The sequence below is a fragment of the Poecilia formosa genome, unplaced genomic scaffold (genome assembly GCF_000485575.1).
Source record: "Poecilia formosa unplaced genomic scaffold, Poecilia_formosa-5.1.2 Scaffold228, whole genome shotgun sequence".
Classification (NCBI taxonomy): domain Eukaryota; kingdom Metazoa; phylum Chordata; class Actinopteri; order Cyprinodontiformes; family Poeciliidae; genus Poecilia; species Poecilia formosa.
In genome coordinates this window covers 739,926-761,767 of record NW_006800167.1, presented here as the reverse complement: position 1 = coordinate 761,767, position 21,842 = coordinate 739,926, and the positions used below count along the sequence as shown (strand labels likewise).

Sequence of the window (21,842 nt, the reverse complement as noted above, 5' to 3'; positions counted from 1 at the left end):
CAACCTGCTAGTACCTGGTTGGAATCCTTATCGCCTTCAGAATTGCCTTTTTTTTTCTTCTTGGCATGGATTAGGAAATAAAAGATGTTGGAAACATCCTTCTTGAAAATGAGTGGCAGTCAACTATATATCCATAATGAAAATCTGCTGTTCCAACCTAAAGGTAACCTGTTTAAAATCAGCTGACTGTAAAGGTCACTTACTTCCCTTTCATGACAAGGAGACCAGTTTGAGATGATTTGAGCTTTGTGACATGGTGCTTGATCTTACTGAAAGTAGCCATCACCTACTGTAGCCCATCTGTTCCACTTTGTGTGCTCCAATATGGTATTCTTTCTACTTTGGTTAGAACAGGTAATCATTTAAACCACATTTTCCTTTTAAATGTGTCCAAAAAAAAAGAAAAAAGTAAATTTTCCTCTGGCCACTAACATCCAGTGAGCACACAACTATTGCTCACTAGATATCTTCTCCATTTACAGTCAGTCCCTCTTGACTGACCATCTTAAGAGATGGTCGTATGTCAAAAATCCAATAGCTCAGCAGTTTTTTTAAATGCTCATATTAGCCAATCTGGCATCAACAACCAATCCATATTCAAAGTCGAGTTACCCCACTGCTCCATTTGAACTTCTGAAATGAGTCTTCATCACATTTAGATGATAAATGCTTTGAATTGCTGTTTCCAAAAGATTGAACAAGTGTATGTCAGGGACATTCAAGTTAATGGCAACAATAAAGTTCAATGGTTTAGTTCACTCCTGACTTTAAAAAGATGTGTCCCCAAGTATGTTCTATGGCATTGCAAAACAAAAACTAAACACATTAACGTCAGACACAGTCATGCTGCCATATGTACAAAACGGCAGAAAGTAAAACGCAGATGAATCCTGCCACTAACTCACATGCTCACTGCTCTGCTGCAGAGACTGTTACTTAGCAACCACTTCAAGAAACCATTCATCCCAGTGTTACAGCTAAAACAGAAAGCACACAGGACAGAGTTTTTGAAGTGAATTTTAAAGGAGTTACTATTTTTATGGGATGCTTAATCAAGCTTTTTATTAGTTGCCACATTCCTTTCCCTTAAAAACAGGCAACCTCCTGGAATATTATAATTTCAAGAGCTTTCAATAGTAGTATTTGGGTATACTGTGGCTGGCTAATCAAGCAATGTAAATACATGTCAATAACCATTGTGCAAAAAGTACTTTTCTGGAAATACTTCAATATTTAGGAGACTAATCTGAAATCAGATTGCATGGTTCCATCTAACAGTGTTCTGTTGTTGTAGGGATATGGGATGGAGACCTAGAAACCCATTTCTGGTAATACATTTAGCAATTATTCCCAGGTGATTTTTAACGTACTGTGCTCCGTCTTTGAGTAAGAAAGAAACTGCAAGAGGGATGACAGGAAAAAAAAAAAAAAAAACATCCAGAAAACCTTCAGTACAGCAGTAGTCCAAAGCTGTACTGAGCTTTGGACTACTGGTCCATTCAGAAAATCAGAATGGATCAAGCTTATCCCCACGTCATTCAAGTACTGTAAATATCAATTTCCCATAGATCATACCTTGGTAAAACTAAAAGCGGAACTAACTAATGCACATAGGCCATTTACTCCCATTCAAGCAATTAATCTTTTAGAAGGTAGATGGAAAAAAAAAAAAAAAAAAAGCATAAGAGTACTCTACAATACAGAGCACTTAGTTGTTGGACTTTCTTATACGACTTTAAATGCAAAACATCCAGAACTAACATATAGCTAGCTGAACTTATAACAATATTGATAAAGTTTAATGAAATTTACGTTTTTGATAATCCTATTAATGTCGATCATCAAAACTGAAGTTTCATAGACGATTGATTCCAGTGACCGGAAGGGTCAATGTGCAACCTCTTCAACTTGAAATGACAGACTCATATTTCTGAGTAACATTTTACAATCTTGAAGATGATGGCAACATAAATATTTGAATATCCACTGTAGGCAAGGAGAGCACTAAAACTGAGTACAAACACAACCCGTCATAAAGTAAAATATTTTTTCGGAAACAAGAAAAAAAAAAAAAAAGAATGACTCCATTGATGCCAAAGGGTTCCTAAGCTTTTGTGACATTAAAGATATCTCTGTTTTACCCAGTTTGCAAATGTATATAAAATAACTAAATGAACAAACTCAAAACTTGAGTTTTACAGAACAAGAGAAAATTAACACCTACCATTTTGCCATCAACAGTATATAGCCTTTTGACGACCCCAGAGTCCAGCTTGATGGCATCTGTGATGTCACTCATGACTTGATCAAAGGAGTGTGCCGTCTTCCTGTTGAGCAAGACCCGAACAGCTTTGCGAGGTTTGACTCCACTGCGGACAATCGTCACCAGTTTGGGCTTTATGAAGTCTTTGGTCTCCCTGGTTTCTGGGGATCCAGCCATGGCGCTGCCAAGGGAAGAAGGATCGCGGACAGAAGCTGCAGTCCTGGCGCCAACTGCCCAGTTGGGATTCACATTCTTCGTATAGTCTAGTTTCTTGAAAGGCTCTATAGATGCACAAACATAGCTTTCTCCTGCAGAAAGTTGGAATAGAAAAGCTAAAATACAAGTATGAAACATAATGCTAAAATGTGACAATGATTGAATAAAGAGCCGAGTATGAGCACATGTTCTTAGATGGCCGTGCCATTTTGTTTACATCATGCACTTTCCGACTTGGTTGGACTATAATGTTTGCACTTAAGATAGCTGACATAACTTGCCTATGATTCAATATAAATTAAAATTTTTAAACAAAGTTACAACAAAAGGGCACAAACTCACCTTCCACCAGCTGTTCTATGTTGGTAATCTTGGTTACTCCGTCAACAGTATATATGGTCCTCACTCCTTGGGGCAAGTTGACATTATCTGAGAGAGATCTAGTGAGATCTGCAAGGAGAGCATCTAGTGATCTAAATCTCTCCTGAGAAATGGCATACACAATCCCTTTAAAGTAGCGGTCACCGTTGCGGTAGAAACGAATCTTCTTGGCCTTTTTTTCTAAGCTCAGTGCTTGCAGTGTCCTGGTTCTGTAAAGGCTGCAGTGAGCACTATGAGTTGGACTAGGGAGACCATTCCCTCTGGAGCCCCTTCGAGTGTATCTCTGAGACTTGTCCCGCTCATCAAAATGCTCCAGGTCCATGACTGCTGAATTACACCCTAAAATAAAAAAGGAACAAACAAACAAAAAAAGAAAATCTTTAAAAAAAAAATAAAAATCCTTTATCTGAAACTGACTAAAACCCACCACATTAGAACCATGTTTTGTGACAGGCTATATTCTCATTCCGATTTGTGCAAGCTCTAATGCTGCAACTGTTCCTAGTAAACATAAAGAAGCATGTCACACCCATCTAATGCTCCCTGGTGTCTCATAATATAAACAGTTTAAAATTGAATACATATTTTAGACAATTATTAAATGGACATAACTACCCAAATTATTTTTCAGAAGAAAAATTATAGTAAACTAAACACGAATAGAAAATAAATGGTAAAATAAATAAATAAAAAAAAATCTAATTCCATTGCAGTCCCTTACCTTGGAGGTGAGGATACAGAGGTAGGCAAAAAGGGTCTGTGCGGAAGTCTTAAATATTCTTATTTATGCGATGCCTTGGAGGAAGCATACGTCCCTTTGTTTGGCCTGTGATTGTCCTTAGCCGTCCCGCTGTGTCTGTTCTGTTGTGTGTGCTCACATGCAGACTGGAGGCAGGGCAGCCGGTGTCCTCTACCCTCCCCTGCTCTTATTCCATTGCGGTGATTTAGCAGACCGCTGCAAGAACGTGCCGTCAGCATGGCCCGCGCACGTTTATGACAGAGCGCGCAAACGCAGGATGCGCGGTCACGTAAGCCATACAGTAAAATGAGGATTAAACAGAGTAACATTGTGTAGATAAGATAGTAGAAAGGGATACCAATCGCTCCTCCGTTTTTCTTAACATTGTGAGTTGATGCATAGAAGAAAAACTGTCATGATGTGCTTCATGCACAATCATGCGTGCATGATTGTGCATGAAGCGTTTTGGGGTACACTGGTTGAAGCATAAGCGTAACAGAATACAGGTCATTTACCCTCAAGGGTATTGTCATTTACCCTAGTGTACCAGTTTAGGTGCACTAAACAGTTTAGTGTACCTAAACTGGTACACTAGGGTAAATGACTAAACTGGGAATCAGTTTAGTGTACCTGATTTCCATTAAATCCACTCTTTCCCGCATTTTTTTCTTTTTCGTTTTTTTTTTTTTTTTTGTTGCTCTGATAATTTCATAATCAATTTATCTCGATTTAACAAATTTCATCATTAAGTCACAACACGTACTATACACGAGTGAAAAGGGAAACACCGTTCTCAATAACTGCAAAACATTTTCATGGCCGTATTCATCAAATTAATATATTGCAAATATTCTCAAAGTATACGATTTGATATTTTTTATGTGTTCAATTGATTTATATATTTTTTTAAATTGTCCAACTTTCCTCCATGCATCTTCCTCAAACATATGAATGATGAAAAAAAAAAAACATGATAAATAACTGTTCAATTTATTCCCAAAGTTGCAGACAATCTGTGTATGTAACAAAACAAAGATAAGTATAGGTCAAATTAATGACGAAGATAGCCGAGAATGAGGTTGGCATTTTACACAAACATCTGCTTTCGCTATGACTTCGTACTTCGTTTTTAAAAGGGGTCTGTGAATTGATGACAGACATCTCTTCGGGTAAATATTTAAAGCTAAGCGCACTCTGTAATACTTCAGATTTGAAGAGGAGTTCTGAAATCCTTACCATTTGGAGCGCATGTCATAAACTCACCGTCCATTTACAAATCACTTTTACCTGTTTCACACAGGTGTAGGTGATGTGTTTAATTAACTTCATCAGACAGATTCTTGTCACGTTAAAAGCACGTGACGGCTGGCTCTCTTATCTCCGGGTGAGTGATTTTCTCAAGGGTAACTAGGACTTTAAAAATATATATATTTATTAACCTTTTCAAAAGGGTGAAGATTTTGGATCCAGCTCCACTTTTATTAGTGATATTGTTTGCTCAACTATGCCAACACAAACATTAGGACTTGGCTTTAATTCAAGAGCCTTGATAAATCCTTGGAATCTTGAAGGCGGCAAATTGCTGATCAGGCGAAACATCTAAAGGTTATTAACCAACAACAGCAAAGGGGAAAAAAAAGAGATTGTTTCTTTGAACATTAGTATCATGTCTCTGTCTCTCTCTCTCTTTCTCTCTTTATTGTCATTACTTTTTGTATGGCAGGCTAAACTGACTCATGAAGTTTATAATATCCAGAAATGATAATTGTTGAGCTTAACAGCACTAATAATAGGCAAAGGCAATTTGCCTTTTGATTCTTGCATTGCATTGTTATAGCAGCAGCTGACTTCAGAGTGCCTGTGTACTCAACCAAGAGTTTGGGTTAAGAGTCTCTTCCAATTGTATTTATTGGGCAAGAAGCAGACTTTCTTTTAGACACACCAGGAAAGGATGTTTGGATTAATTAAACTGAATCTCAATGTAGCTGTCAGAAAAGTATTGTTTCTGCAGAAGTGCTTAGGCCTTACAACACTGAGCACAAACAAGACGTCTATTAAGGTTCTAGGAATGTGTTTTTATTACAATTCAAAAAGTTTAACTCTTCCTGGTTTCTAAAACAAAATTAAGCAACACTATCTGTCATCATTGTAATCCTGAGATTAACCAAGGCAGTAGAGTCATAACACTGCACTAGGAATACATTTAATTACTATGTGTGTATTCTCATGCTTTGCATGAAGATGCCGGAGATACTGGAGTGATTTATTTTTTTTGTCAGTCAAAAAGTCAGCAGGTGCTTACTGTCTTATCTGTCTTATGGAAATTGCAATGTTAGCTGCACTGAGGTTCTGCTGTGGAAGGCTATTTTCACTAGGAAGAACATAGTTGACAAAGTGCTGACCAATGTTAAAATCTATAGATGAAAAAGTGAATGTTACACTCCTTGAAAAACAAGATCAAGCAACATATTTTTTGGTTAATTAAATGAGTTTCATCAGTCCAGAGGAATGTTTTTGTACATACCATGTTTAACCTGGTGTTTTCTTTCAGCCCTCATCACTGGAAGACTCAGTGAATCTGCAAGAAAAGTGGCCATCTACCACACTGACTGGTTCTCTGATGGATCAAACTTTTGGTTCAAGCTGGTAGCCTCAACCCAGTGCAGGCCCAACCAATACTGTTGGACAAATCGACTGTTCCATGGGGACAAATGCTACCAGTGCGCCAGGATCAATTTCTATCAGCCTCGTTTCAAATCATGGAAGACCATTTCCTAAACAAACCATCTGCATCTCAGGACTTCATTTCAACTGACCCTCTTTTAGAGGGTCATCTTTTAGTCATGTGGTACCAGCACCCTCATCTTTAAGCCAAATGCCTTGTGAGGTGACTTCTAACCAAATTGATTGTCGTGATGAAACTCCACAAGAATTAAACTGTGCCTTGAGAAATGTTGATTTAGACCATAGTGACCTCATTGGTCATTGATTGATTCAGCACCTAAAATGTTAAATATCATTAACATTTTGAGGAAAAGTTGTTTGATAATGACTAATAAGTAGCAAGTGGAAATATACTTTTCATTTGTCAAAATATTTTTATTGAGGTTTTTCAGGTGAAAAGTGTAAGAGTGCCATTATTGATCTAAAGATTTTAATCAGCTGGCAGCCAAAAGCAACACTGGACCATAAAGGGAGACAACATGATACAGTTTCACAAAATGGGGGAATGATACCAAGTTAGGATCACACAAATTAATTTCCAATTTATTACTCGTTTTGTTCACCTCACACACAGAAGAAACCTTTATTATCATTTAAAGTAACATTTTTAAGACAATTCTTCAGTAAAATTGCACAACAAAAGGCAGTATTACAGCTTGCAGGTTAATACAAATATCAGAATTTATAGTTACACTTCATACTATCAGGTTAGGCAATATTTTAATCTCCTTAGTGGAATGTAGGAATCTTCTTTAAGGATGATTAAATAAAGACAAATGAAAACAAAGAAATGTTAAAGTTACAATTTATCCAGCATGTTAGACTTAACATTGTTTCTAAGCACACCAAGAGATAAAATGTTAACTCCACAGACAAAACCATTATATGTGATCAAAATTAAACAAATTTTTTTTATAGACCAATTTAATCTGATAACACAAAAATACTCGAGGTTTTTAAATATTTACCCCATTTGTAAAATATTGCCCTTAATTTAAATATGGAGAGCATATCAATGTGCTTCAAGTTTTGGTTTCCACTTTCTGGATGTTGATCCAGCCGCTGTATGTTTAAAGTGCATGAAAGCCATACCATCGTGTAGAGTATGCACATCACAGTAGCTACTTAGCAAATATAGAGCATGTTCTTATAAATAATGAGTATTAAGTATAGACCTGATTAGTAAATAAGTTTTAAGGCATTGTTGAGAAAACGAGGCAGGATATCAACAGCTATTTGGTGAGTTTCTCCACTTCCTTCCCGTTTGGTGGCTTTTCCTGAAGCTTGTAGTCTTCCAAAATAGCCTGTGCCGTTTGCTTCCCAGTTCTTTTAACCACAGCTTTGATCCCCAGGTTGTCAATGTTGAAGGCAGTAATACCGACATTAATGGCAGAATTGACAGCGTTGTCCGTGGCTTGTCCCGCTGCTGTGCCGTACCTTCCAAGTTGGCAGCAGAGTCAAATTGGGTGAGAGGTCAGAGTAAGAGATAAGAGAATTAATTAGTATGGAGTGCAAGGAAAATATGCCATGCAGGAGTTCCACTTTACAATTACACCCAAGCAAGTTCACAAACCAAAAATTTTTATTAGCAGAAGTTTTCTGCAGAAAAGAAATTAGGCAAATACTTAAATTAATGCTGAAGCTCTTTAAAATTCTCATCTTGCTTAATGAATCTTAGAATAGTTTAATACAACCAAAATTATTCAAAGTAGAAAGATGGGTAACACTTTATTTGACGGGCTGTGCATAAGACTGACAAGACACAACACCTGTCATGAATATGAAGGAGTCTTTATGAATGTCTATGACTGTTGTCATAAAGTGTCATTCAGTAAATAATGACGCTTTTAAAGCAAAGTTGCTTTAAAATCCATTAAAAGTCCCAACTTTGCATTATTTTGGAAATAATGACTTTAATGTAAAGTTGGCACTTTTAAAGCAACTTTGCACTAAAAGTGTCATTTACTGAATGACACTTCATGACAACATTCATAAAGACTCCTTCATGTTCATGACAGGTGTTATTTCATGTTTATGACAGTGTCATGTCAGTCTTATGCACACCCCATCAAATAAAGTATTACCGAAAGGATGTAGCAAAACTCCAGTATCGAGTGTGTATTCATAATTTACAACAGAAATTTGAAATGGTTATAATTAATTTGTATAAGACCCAACTTCAATTGATAGAGAATGGAGAGATTTCAGTCAACCAGAAATCAGTGAAGCAGCATACTGAGGAGAATAAGCACAAGTGGAAGGGAAGTAAAGTGAATCACTGCTGAAAAGGACTGCAAAGTTGATTGTGGAAGAAAGGGGAACTATGTTTAATTAGTGTCAGAACAAGTTAAAAAGCTGTGTATTGTTAGAAAGAATTACTGTTCTTCTCATTAGATGCATCAAAGACGTTTTGTAGAGCTCTATATCTGTAAAGCAAATTGAGGAGGAATACAAGTGAGCGTTTGATTTAGCTTCTCTTGTGCAAGAGGTCATTTGCAACATACAAAGGGAAAAAAAAGTCTAGTAAACTGAGAGAATGGTGGAGAAAATCCTTTTCACAAAAACTTACTTATGTTTTATGGTGGTGACTGTTTCTGCTGCAACATTTGTGGTGATGTCCTTAGCAGCTGCTTCCAAACCATTCCAAACAGTTGCGAATCCTAGTAACAAGAAAAAAAAAAAAACCTTTCTTATATTCTTAATGACACTTTTCTTGCTTTTTTTAATGAGCCAAGCAAAAACAAACCTTTACAATGGTTGGATCCAAATAAATAGCCTAAATCTGGTTTCGTAATGTTATAGAACTATTTGGTACAAAAAGATGGAGCCGATTGGATCTTTTTGTACCAGCAAGACTCGGTAAGTCTTCACCTTCTGATTGTTTAAATTCAAAACTGAACAGGAAAATGGGAGCTACAACACTGCAAACACGCCTTCATCCGCCAACACTGCCTGGGAAACCTATTGCTAACATTTTGTCAACCACAAACATCAGTACAGTTATAGTAAATGTACTGATGTTTGTTACATTTTGATGTTTTTTACATTTTTCTGTAACAGAAAATGGTGCATTACTATAGTAATCTTTAGATGACACTAATTAGCAAAAAATAAAACAGCTTTAAAAATCATGCATCTTTTCCTTCTACTTTACAATAGTGTCCTATCTTGCATTTCCCTGTAGTAAAAAATACAATGACAATAAGGTTTGTTGTTGAAATGTTACATAGTAATATCTATGAATGAGTTAAAAGGCAATTAATACTTTCAAAGAATATTCTATAGACTCCTTAGAGGTAACAGAAGTGTAGTTGGACCTTACCTTGCACTCCACTGGCAGCCACCACCATGGCTCCGTCCATGTTCGAGCGCCCGTCTTTGTCCTTCTTCATGGACTCGGGAATCAGTTTGCCACCGTGCTTTTTCACATGAGGAGCCAACTCTCGACCAACAGTTAGCCACAGTACACACACCGTCCACTGCACAGGAAGAGCGCCACTCAATTAGAGGTTCACCACAAAACCCACCGGTCACACAAGGTCAGTAATAAAAAACATGCGGGCAGGAAGTCGTATCAGTCACCTAGAAACTGGCTGACTTTAACAGCGCCTCCTGTTGCTTGCTTGGCCACGTAGAGGCTTTTGGTCACGGTGGGGCTCACGTCGGTGGGCTTGTCCTCTGGAGTGATGTGTTCCCTGAGCTTAGACGCCCCTTTCTGTATAGCCTTGCCTGTGTACTCAGCCCCTTTGACCAAACCCCAGCTTAACCAGGAAGCACCTAAGGAGATCAAAGAGGGTCTGCCTCGATGCACTTCTGAGCATTGAAATTTCACACAAATAAAAGATGCTGGAATTTAAGGACAGAACATGACCTCACCAGTTAAGATCCCACTCGCCACTTTTTCACTCCACTCAGGCAAAGATTTCTCCTCCTCGGTTTCTGCAGACGCCGCCTCATCAGCTGCAGGTGGTCTCTCCCTCTCCTCAGGTGCAGCAATGGATACCTTCTGACTGAGATTAACAGAGTCTGCAGCTTCATCTGGGGCCTGACCAAACACACACATGTATTAGTAAGCAACTGAAAAACGACCAAACGCTGTATGAAAATAATCTGTTTTCAGTCCAATTCGTTGGAAGAAAAAGAAATCTGGCTCTCAGTTAATCCAGTATAGAACACAGAGAGCGTCACAGAACACAACAGCTCCTCTCATTCTGGGGTTCTCATCACAAAGCGCCATCTGTCCACCCCAAACAGACGGCCGTTTTCAAAAAAAAGGCAGAGCAAAGTTGGAGCTGAAAATCTCAAGTCTTCTGCTTGTACTAAAAATAATAAAAAGAGCTTACTCTTTGACAGGATACCACATCCATTAGAGAAGATATCTACCCTGACTGCATTCGAGGAACACGACCTTGTCTGGCATTACTCTGAAGCGGCATCTCTCCTTCCACAAAGACTGAACTGACGTTTGTCTTTCAGCTGAGGCTCTAAGCTTGTTTGAAGTGCTGCAGATAAGAGCATTATGCCTGATTAATTCTCCTCACCTGCCAGTATCAAATCCCCTCTCTGCTGAGGCAGGGGTAACTTCAGGAGGGACGCCAGATCAGAAGTAAGTAGGACCAGGCGTTTCTTGCTAGGTTAACGTGATTTACAGAAAAATTGGGAATCGTCTTCGGTCAGCAGACTTTACATGTCCCGAGTACAACAAAAAAATATTTTGCTCTTTTCCATTAAGAGTCAAGTAAATGCCAAAAATGCAAATATTTCATAGTCTTATGACGTTCCTTCCAAAGTACCCTCAGGCTTTAATGTTTATTAGGATTTTATGTGATAAACTAATGCAAAGTAATGATGCATACTCAGACAATCTGTATAGTGGTATTTGTATAACCAAACCCTAAATAAAATCCAGAGAGATTAACTGCCTTCAAAAGTCACAACCTCATTAGTAAATAGAGTCCGAATGCGAGTAATTTAATATCAGTACAGATCCAGCTGTTCTGAAGAGACCTCGGAGTGAACAAAGTCATAAAAACCCAGGAACATGGCAGGTCAGGGATACAGTGGTGAAGAAGTTTATGAAAATTTGCTTCAGTGTCACCATCCTATATGAATATTGCCGTTATGGCTGGTAACCAATGTTCTTATACATTTCATTATCCTTTCGTCAACTTGGGGGGGGGGTGGAATGACCACGTCGCTGACACCACTGCTCCTCTGCTTCAGTTAAACTCCCATCAATCTTGTGTAGCCTCACTGTCACATGACCAAACTCCTTCCCTCCCTCTTCAGAAACAAATGGCAACAAGATGAAAATAAATGTTGGTTGTTAGCAGCAATCAGGTTTTATTTATCGAACCAATACTGATACGTTAAAAAAAAAATGACTAAAACATTAGAAATTTATTTTGTATTTGAACAAGAAGGTTGTTTGTAAAATGAAAAAGGCATATGTCAAAAGGTACTGTTTTTCATTTACATCATTATAAAAATCTGCAAGTATATTTATGCCCAATTAAAAAGTCTTTATTAGCATTACAACAATAAAACCCTTCTTTTAACTGCTGGCCAGTTTTTGGCAGGGTTTCATTGGTATATTGATGAGGTATCTTTGATGATGAGCTATTTAAGGTTGTGCTTCCCTCCCTGCCATCACACACTTAGCTTGCCAGTGAGCTAGAGCAGATGCATGGTAAACAAAGCTCAGAGTTGGGCTAGAAATTGTAACTAGTGATCAAAGTGTTGACTTTCAAAGTACAGAGATGAGAACATTTTAAATGCCCGTTATCCTGTTGTGTGTCCAAGTTATGCGTCAGTTTCCTAGAATAGCTCTCTGTGCCTCCCAGCAGCACAAGAGGATTTGCTAAAAGCAAATTGTGTAAATGTTCCCTGGTGACTTTCAACACCGAGAAGCACAACAGGAATAAATGACAGCAAGTTGGTGATACACATCTAGAAATGCGACCTTGCCAGATTTGTGCATGTATTTTGAAAATATGTATACATTTTTAAATAATCAAATGGTGTTGATGCAGCCATTACACTGACCTGAACCCTGAGGTCTGTCATCTGAGAGAGCAGGTTCTTAAACAAGGCTCGGTCTGCTGCCGGGAGCTCAGATGACAACACGACCCCGACATAGTAACCCGGTGCCGGCGCCATCATGTCCGGAAACATAAAAACTCCGGTGTTACACTCCAGCACTGGAGAGTTCACAGACATGAGAGGGTAGAGCCAGTCACACACCTGTCATGACGAAAAGGACAGTTAGGAAAACACCTGGAAGTGACACAAGAGATGGTGGTTTGCCTCCATTTATGACAAAACACAACGGAGGGCAAATTTACACAGAATATTAACAGGGAGAGGTTGTTTTTAGGGCTTTACTCAAACTTGATTTAGAGAACACTGCTGTCTTCTGATTGCTGCATGTCTAACAAGGTTACAGCATAACAGGATAAGCAGGGTTTATTCCCCCTCACTCATGTGAATCGCTGATGTCAGAGTGTAACAGAAGGACAACGGGGAAATTCCCCAGTAAAGAGGAAAATTTCAGGCTCATGACCCAGCAGGAAGACAAAAAAAAAAAAAAAAAAAACAGCAAAATATAATTTAACACATTACATTTATTCTGTCCTGGCTCAATCTGTGTTTTCAGTTATAAACTAATTTATTGACATACTTTTGATTAGTTTGTCTTATCAGGGTGTAGTGTGTACACACAGCCTCCACGTTAAACAAATCAATATAGTGGTTGACAGACCAAACAACAACTAAAACAAACCAATAACGTTGGCTCGAGAGGCCCAAGCTTTGCTTAAATGCATTATTCCTTTTCATTGTCTCTGGATGCCATGTACCAGTAATCAAAACTCTAAAACCCAGATTCAAAGCATTTAGTGATTAGGAACAGTGCGACGGGTCTAATCCTGACCTGGTATTCTCTGCTGGATGACATCATAGTCAATGGGATTAAGGTACTCGCATGGTTGTTTACACAAGGCAAGGAATATTGATCATTAACAAACCAATGTCCTACCCCAGTCAAACAGATCTGGAGTCCATCTTAAAGTCAGATTACAGGCCACAAGATGGACTAAAATCAGACGGTGACACAGCAGTAAGTCGTTTAGACCTGTTGCATCACACAGGTCTACGAAGGTGGCCTATAATCATCATTATCTGAGGCTCTGTATAAAGATGGCGTTCTGTCCTACCTGCAGAAATGCTGGCGGTCTACTGGGCATCCTGTCCGAGGGATCACTGGTGAACTTCACCAGCCGCAGGTAGCCGGGGTATGATGGGGCGCTTACTTGCCCCTCGGGTGTGACAAAGAATATCTGAACACCATTAGGGATGTAAAGCAGCTCTTCCCCGTCCTCACCCACACTCTGAGGAGATGACGAGGAAGTAGACGTACGACTATAGAAATCATCCCCGACCACTGACATCTCTCCTGATTCTGTGCCATAAGAGATAGAGACATGGCCATCAGCAGCCTGAGGAGAGTAAGCTGGTGGTTGCTCAGCTGGAACCACCGGAGTATGGCTCGCAGCTACGCCTCTTGCAGCTCCTGTGGCTAGGCATGGCGGGGCTGGTCTTTCTGGCTTTGCTTTGGTGTCGAGCTTTGGATAGAGACCTCCAGAAGACACGTGTGCACCACTGGAACTCTGTGTGGGTGCAGACTCGAGGTCAGAACTGGTCTCCAGCATGGCAAGGCGTGTGGTGATGTTGTTCAGCGTTTCCTGCATCTTCTGCTGCATTCGCCGGGCCGATTCCCAGGAGCTGCCAACACACTCCTCGCCCCGAGAAGGCACGCTGATGCCCCTGAGAAGATGCTGTCGGCCTCGTTTGTAGAACTCCAGAGCCTGAGACTTTTCCCCAGCTTCATCTGCCGACAGTCCTTTATTGATGCACTCAAACCCTCTTTCATAGCCATCTTTGATCACTTGGAGTCTGGCATTATCAAATGCATCTTGTTTGGCCTTCTCCATACCCTCTGTCACAAGGAATTTCAGACATTTTAGAAGCATAAACAAGCAAGCAAGCAACAGCACTAATGGTAATGAGATAACCTTTAAACTTTACTTTAAGGCAACAAGTTGCTCAATACTTCACTGGTACTAGCTACGCGACACATGCTATATAAATGTCTAAAATGTTCTTATTAGGGTCTCAACATGCTAATCCTGGTGGTTAAACTCAAGCCCACTACAACTAACATGTCAGTATAAACAAAATAGGCTTTAAGGCCTGGATTTAAGAAGTCAGCACTTACTCTGTTTACATGACATTGACAGCTAATATATCCGAGTGACTTCATTAGCATGCGCAGCTTCTTACCTTAGCGGGTCAAGTATCTGTGAACAGCTCAACTAGCAACTAGCCGTCGTCTTATCTGTCTTTTATTTCAGGTACTGAATAGTATTAGCTCGAACAGACACACCTGGTCGCTAAAGTTAAGTGGATTCTGCTGTTTGACGACTCCCACCAGTAAAGAGCTGTATTTTGATGTGGCAACACGTACCCATGACCCTTCGAAGCAAAACTGCAGTGACTGGAAAAGTGACGTTATCATTACATTTTCTAGTGGAACTGTGGTTTTATTGTGAAAGTATTACCAGGAAGTACTTGAAGTCCCATGAATCGAGAAGTGATTATTTTCGCAGTTCTTCATTGTGACCACTGAAAGGCAGCAAAAAGTAACACTATGAGTTGAATTGCCATCTGACATCTTTTTCTCTCTCACAAACCATTATAGCAAGCAAACTAACTATACAAGGTTTTACGACTCTATACAAAATTTGTTGTGGCAAAAGTGGCTAACTTGTAAAGGGTGTTAGTCTCTGATTCCTGCCGCCATCTTGTGGTCATTATCTTAACTGCAACACACCATTTGTTTTATTTTTTTTTATTTTTTTTTTAGTTTTGCTGTTTTAGGGAAATACTTTCAGAATAAATGCCTGAAACGCAGATGGACGGAAGTGAATGGACCTGCAGGTTTAATATCATTGAATGCCTCACTGATGTCAAAGCTGGTTATTCAGGAATTAAGTTGAATGTGGTCAAACCTCTATTACGGTGTACATTTTAGGACATCCTCGGGTTGCGAAGACTTTTTATTCTGATTCCCAGAGGTCCTGACTATCTGAAATGGCTCTCCATAAACAGGAAGTGCCAGTCAAACACTAGATTGTAAATTGCCTTTCAACATTACAGCGATTCATTAGCTGCGTGAGAACACCAGAAAAGATTTTCAAATAAACTTCAAATCAGAAGATAACTCAGTTAAAATTTGTTCTGTGGTCTGTAATGAATGTTATTTTTAGACACTTCAACATTTACAACTGAGCTTTTCGGGAAATAAAATCGCTTTATGCCTTAAAGTACTCTTTTGACCTGAATTCAATCACTGCCCTCTTGCGGTCTTACATGTAACTGCAGCACTATTCGTTTGTTATTTCAATGAAGCAGAGTTATCTCTAACAGATTTGCTTCTTGCCATTATTACAGAGTGCTAATGGCAAACACATGAAGACACTGAAATTATATTTAAATATAAAATAGAAATAGTCTATCAGAGATGTCAAACTTATTTTCATTTTAGGTCATACCAATCAAGATCATAAATATACAGAATGTATTGACGAACCCCATGAACAAACTGTTAAAATATTAATAAATTGTTGCCTCTGCATTCAATGAGTGTCTCACGAAATAAATAATACTGAACATCTTTTTACATAGATGCAATTTGGCAGTACAGATAAAAAACAGTTTTAATTTGATTGATAGTATTTAAACACACAGCTGTTTTTTGAAGGTTGTTTTTGTATCACTCTACAGGTCCACACAAAAAAGAAAACTGGCGAGCGGGATTTAGAACTTGAGTTTGACAAATATGGCATTTATTGTCTCACAGAGTGGAAATTCACCTCAATTAAGCTTTGTGTATACTGCCTTCAAGATCTGTAGAGGGTGCCAAATCCTATCTTAAATCAGGATGTCTAGTCAAACATGGGCAACATAAGGCTTGTGGTTTGAGTAAATCCAAACCTTTTAGAGAAATTACATCAATATATTTACTCTAAGCTTATAAAATAATGCTATCTCCAATGACTACTAACTGACTTTTTCATAAGCAGATAGACATCAATTTGACCAGGATAATAAAAGCAGCATGAATATTTAACCACTGAAGTGTTAGAAGTAATTGATCCAGTGCCTGATTTACTTTCCTCATCGTTACCAGATTTTTCCTGTGATAGATACTCTGAGCCTGAAGGCAATGTGATAAACATCAGTCTCATCTCGCCTTCACTTTGACAGGTTTCCAACATCCATCATGCGCAGATACCACAGAGCTGGGACTGGACACGCTCTTCACACATGTGGAGTACAGAAGGACCTTAGTTCACTTCTGTGTCCGGTTTAAATCTCTTAGGCCAAATATTGGACATTCTAATTTAAATATTCTTAGAATAAAATAGGCAGCTCCTAAAATTTTATTTCTCTAAAATTTACATACATACGGTAACTCTGATGTGCATGAAATTAAACTGTTGTACAGAAAGTAGATGGCATGTCTCCCTGTTGTTGGCTGTTTTAACAGACTTTTTAAAAGAATCTTAAAGGAAGCTGTAAATTTACAACATTTTCTCATGGTGAGTAGAACAATGGTTAATGTGCGTAAGTGAAACAAGCTGCTAATACATGTACTGTGTTCTTGCTGTTAGTTGACATATGAGCACCATATGTTCAGCTCAGCCAGTTGGGACACTAATCTCTTTACAGGAGAAGATGCAGCTGGCCGTTGCTAGTGAATTTTTTCTATTTTTTTTTTTATTTTATCTGTCCTCTCTCTTTTTTAATTCTTTATTCTCTCTGCAAATTGTTTAAATTTTAAAGAAAGACTGATTTCATTGTTCCAGTTAATGCCTGCTACTGAAACAGATGATGAAACCCAGTGAGGAATGAGGAACGCAGCCAATTTTAAATGATGAGCAGGCAGTGTACTGCTGGTGCTCGGTTGTTTGTCAGGAGTTTCAGAGTCGACCTTTTTCAGAACGTACACTGGGTTACAGATGAAGATATAATTAAAATTGCAATAATGTTGTTAACTTACTTTTGGATAATTTTATGCAAAAAACCCAATATGAACTTGCAATGACACTGAAAATGTCCTCATTTTCATAAGCTGCTCTGATGATTCTCTCCGTATGTTTACTGTTAGCTTTTACAGTGTCGAGTTAGTACCATAAAAAAGTTCATAAAACTGTTTTTGCCACTGCCTTGCTTTTGTTGACTCTGTTTTTCCATATAACTAAAACCTCATTTTGGTGCCTTTTCAAATAAAATGATTTTAACAAGGACAGTATTCTCTCATTCTTGTGTTGTGTTCATTTTTTGTGCACTTTCATTGTCTTATTTATTTAGCTGGATGGATTATAATGCCATTAACCTCTTGCAGTTTCTTTGCTATTTTTTTCTTCTGTACGCTATATTCATCCTATGTATACATAGGATGAATATAGCATGATCTCGAGTGAAATCTTAAAAAAGATTAATGGATTAATTTGCCAGACCATACAGCTTTAAGTTTGCCATTTCTTTGAAACCAGAGTACAGTACGGGTCAGAAGAAAATGAAGAGCACAGGAAGATCATCCGAGTAGACCAGCTCCAGCTTGCATGCCAAAAATCAAACGCTTCAATTCTATGCAGTCCCTCTTAAAACTCTGCATGGGTAACTCCAAATGTCATCAGACATGAAAGAGACCCATTAGGTTCAAAGACTGCCGATATGCAGCTTTAATGGTCGTTAAACTTCATGTGTACACCCATACACTTTGTGGTACGTTATCTATTTAAAGCTCCTTGGACGACATTAAACAAGGTAGCAGTGTATCAAGCAAGTTATGTCAGAGAAGTTCAGAATAATTACATTTAACACAGCAATCTAATTGTGCTGACAGCAAGGCGGAGCAGTGCAGTACAAATGCCGTGTAATTGCTGCCATGCAAGAAAAAAATTGTATTCACAATATTTGTGAATGAGACTTATCATTACAACACACAGAATGAGATGAATACACACCAGACAAAGAGGAGAACGTAAATAATGGACACATGATTCCGATTAATGCAAGACCTCATTGTTCTCCCACAGACTTCTTTTCAGTCTGTGTTCAAAGAGAAGAAACCTCACAAATATACTGTGCAGACTTGTTCCCCTGTAGCAGATTCGTCTGAGCCTAAGATGCAAAGATACAGCAAACACCATGTGAGGTACAGCAGCTTGACATCCAGACGCAGTAAATCACAGTTTCAACTCGTCTCATGACCTGAGATCAATCCACTGCTCTCAGGTCATGAGAAGAAAAACACAAGACCTAAGATCAGTCTTGTGTTGCTGATGCTCTAGCAACCCTGTGCCAATATTCTGACACAGTCAAAAAGCATTCAGTTCTGTTAATGATTGTAAACTGTCTGACTGAAGAGACAAACTGAGATAAAGAGGCTTTCATTTCCAAATAATACTGTGGCAAACCGGGTGAGTGGAATTGAAGCAATACAATTAAGTTTAATTAACATTTTACGAGGACAAGAAGCAAGTGGAGAGAATTTAAAATTGGTGTGACGTGAGCTCACTTTCTGATCCTTGTGAGCACTCTTGCAGCCCCGTTCTGAAGTAGCTATAATGCAGCTAAAGTTCTTTTAGGAACATCAGGTTTTTAAAGCGTAAACTGAAATCTTTCCGTAGGACTGGAGGAGAAATGGTCACATAAAATTGCTTAAATTAATTTACAAAAGTAAATTTCCATTTTTGACTAAAAGTTTTTGCACTAGGATGAGACGGATTTTCAGATATATTTCGCAAAGCTTCAATGGAGACACTTTTTGTTCATCACCCGAGTCACGTGATCAGCAGCTGGATGCTACTATTGACGAAAAAGACAAAGGAAGTAGTAAGAGGCTTTTTACTTTTTCAAGACAACGTGCAGCTGGCTCCACCAGAGCTCCCACAGCATTGCAGAATTCATAAAAAGTCTTGTGACATTTGAACGTGTTGAATCCATAACTCTTCTGTGAAACAGGCAACTACAATTTCCCCAAAATGCTGCATGCATCACTGCTCCCAAGCATCAGAGCTTTGTCGCTCCAACGTCAAATACGACACTGACACCTCCTCTGATTCGGCTGATGGATGATGAGTGCGAGCACCATGGCTGAATTCTGAATATATTTCATGTAACCGTTCACATTTGTGCCTGCCATGATTTTTAATGACTTATTGAGTGATCAAGCATGTGATTTTATTTTAATTTCTTATTTAATGGAAACAAACACAGTAATTGTGTTATATAGACATTAGGAGAATGTCGAAATAACACATTCTGCTAACGTGCTAGCAGAATGTGCCAACACATCATATTTTTCCACAATATGAAAGATTTGTTCAAATTCATAATGGAAGAACAGCTCACAGAATGTGAGTTGAATGTCTGTGCCATAACTGAGACCTCATTTTTGTTCTGATGTGAAAGAAATTCGACGCTTTCTATGACATAATGTACCGTTAGCAGGTGTGTCAGTGAGTTTGGGCTGGTCATGAGAAGAAAATCACAAGTTCTTTGTGTTTGAGTTTGTAAAGCTTCTAGTGAGTTACATGGAAAAAAAGAAGTTGACTTCTTTGCAGGCTGGTCTTTGCCTGGAGAATGTGTTTATCTTTGTGGGGGCAGAACGGGGGTGCAGAGGGACAGCCTTGCCTAGGCCAGAAGCACCTCTGCCTGGAGCTCTCTATCACTGTCAAATCACAACGCAGAGGCAACAGAGAGGAAAAGCAGATGAGCATTGGAACAAATTTGCATATCTCCAAGGCTCAGTTTATGACTAAAGATGAACTATAAATCGCTGAGATGAGTGTTTAGAAACTCCTTTTTTATTAAGAACATGCATTATCTATTGCCATCACCAACATAAATTAAACAAAGTTGGATTTAAAAAAGGTTAACAAAAAAAAAAGGATGTCACCATTGATCCCTTCTGAAATATGGAGCCGAGGAATTTAACTTATTTCAAGTCCAACAAGCTGCAAAGTTTTGAGTTGCAATGTCAAGGCCAAACTCAGCCCTTAAAAAAAAAAAAAAAAAAAAAAAAATCTGTTCTCATTTTCTTGAAATGGTTTTGAATTTGGATTACATATTAAAAGTTTTAGGTGATGCCCTGAAAAGAGAGAAATCCACTCTCAAAATGGAAAGACCTTCATATGCCAAAAATCAGTGTTTGCTGGTTGTCAGGACGGAGATGTTGACAAACCCTAGAACGGTTAGTCAAGAGCACCTGCAGAACGAAAGAATGAAAGGCAGAGGTTATACGACTACCATAATGACAAACACATGCACCAAGAATTTGAGAGGCAATGTGAGGAGAACTGCTCAGAACTGGAGGCGCATCCTTTCAGAGCAACAGCCATTATTATGGGGTTTTACATTAAAATCAATAACAGAAGAAGACACTCTTGCAATGTGTAGTGAAATAAGGCATGCTATCTATTAAGTCTGGACCTAACAGCGGTGGTTCCATTGTTGGAGGTTAAAACTTTGCCCTAGCATGCCGTTCCATTCCACTTGCTTCTCTTCTTGTTTACTTGTCCTTAGATTTTTTTTTTTTTTTTTAGTCACTTAATTACAATTAAAGGGAGTGGCAGTTTTATTTTTGGCTGTGTTTTGCTCAGCTGCTAAATTGCAGTCATGNTTTTGCTCAGCTGCTAAATTGCAGTCATGTGGTTAAGAAAGGCTCTTATGCTGAACCACACATCTTCTGTGCAATAAATATGCCTAAAATATATTTAGATAACATGAGCCACCCTGCTGATTAATTAAACTCAGCAAAGCGGAATACTACTAAAAAGTTTAAAAACAACCTTGTTTTATTGATGTCAACTTAATGTGTAAACTTTTTTTTTTTTTTTTTTAGCAGAGCTTTACACACACACACACAAAGAACTTTATTGTGAACCAGGCTTTCATCTCATACATCAAATCTGAACTCATGATAATTATGAATTATTCTATCTCCTGATGCTTTTCAGATAATGTCGTACCGCGCATGTTGCAAATGAACACAGAAACTATCGAAATGTAAAGAACTTTTAAGGATGAGCCATTCTAATGACAAAGCCAGGAATGGAAGACTCACAAACACACGCAAGGTTCGCTGGGGCTGTTTCCCAGGACAATAAAATATTACTGACAGGAAAATGTAGGAGGAAGGCCAAAGATACTGGGTCTGCTACATCAACACAGAGACAGCCAACGACTGATCTAAGAGACAGAGATGAGAAACATTGCGAGTGTTTTACTAGAATTAAGCTTTTAACTCGAAGAAGTATTTATAATTCATGCGAGATATTATAAAAACATAGTAAAATTAGGTGCTGTTAAGGAAATGCATCAAAGTTTGTAAATGTCAATTAAAATATACCCTGATTTATTATTAAATATATTTTTTTAGATGTGTGG

At 38.5% G+C, this 21,842-nt stretch overlaps 2 protein-coding genes across 4 annotated transcripts; both read right to left on the bottom strand.

Annotated features, from left to right (window-relative positions):
* Positions 1-2,152: 2,152 nt before the first annotated feature.
* LOC103149457 (serine/threonine-protein kinase DCLK1-like) lies at positions 2,153-4,941 on the bottom strand. 3 transcript variants are annotated; one of them, XM_007568640.2, is made up of 4 exons: positions 4,836-4,941; positions 3,005-3,199; positions 2,822-2,929; positions 2,153-2,571 (listed from the first exon to the last, which is right to left on the bottom strand). In XM_007568640.2, the coding sequence occupies exons 1-4, from the start codon at positions 4,867-4,869 to the stop codon at positions 2,168-2,170; spliced, it is 741 nt and encodes a 246-aa protein (XP_007568702.1). In that variant the 5' UTR covers positions 4,870-4,941; the 3' UTR covers positions 2,153-2,167. The 3 variants fall into 3 exon arrangements, with proteins under 3 accessions (XP_007568702.1, XP_007568701.1, XP_007568699.1); XM_007568639.2 differs by adding an exon at positions 3,582-3,815 and having other exon boundaries at positions 2,822-3,199; positions 4,836-4,938; XM_007568637.2 differs by having other exon boundaries at positions 2,822-3,199; positions 4,836-4,939.
* Positions 4,942-6,681: 1,740 nt separating this feature from the next.
* On the bottom strand, positions 6,682-14,837 carry LOC103149456 (spartin-like). The gene is given in 9 exon segments (XM_007568636.2): positions 6,682-7,760; positions 8,893-8,983; positions 9,646-9,776; positions 9,778-9,802; positions 9,906-10,100; positions 10,200-10,368; positions 12,369-12,566; positions 13,538-14,319; positions 14,664-14,837. Coding segments are annotated over 8 exon segments (1,791 nt in total). The 5' UTR covers positions 14,315-14,319; positions 14,664-14,837; the 3' UTR covers positions 6,682-7,555.
* Positions 14,838-21,842: the final 7,005 nt, after the last annotated feature.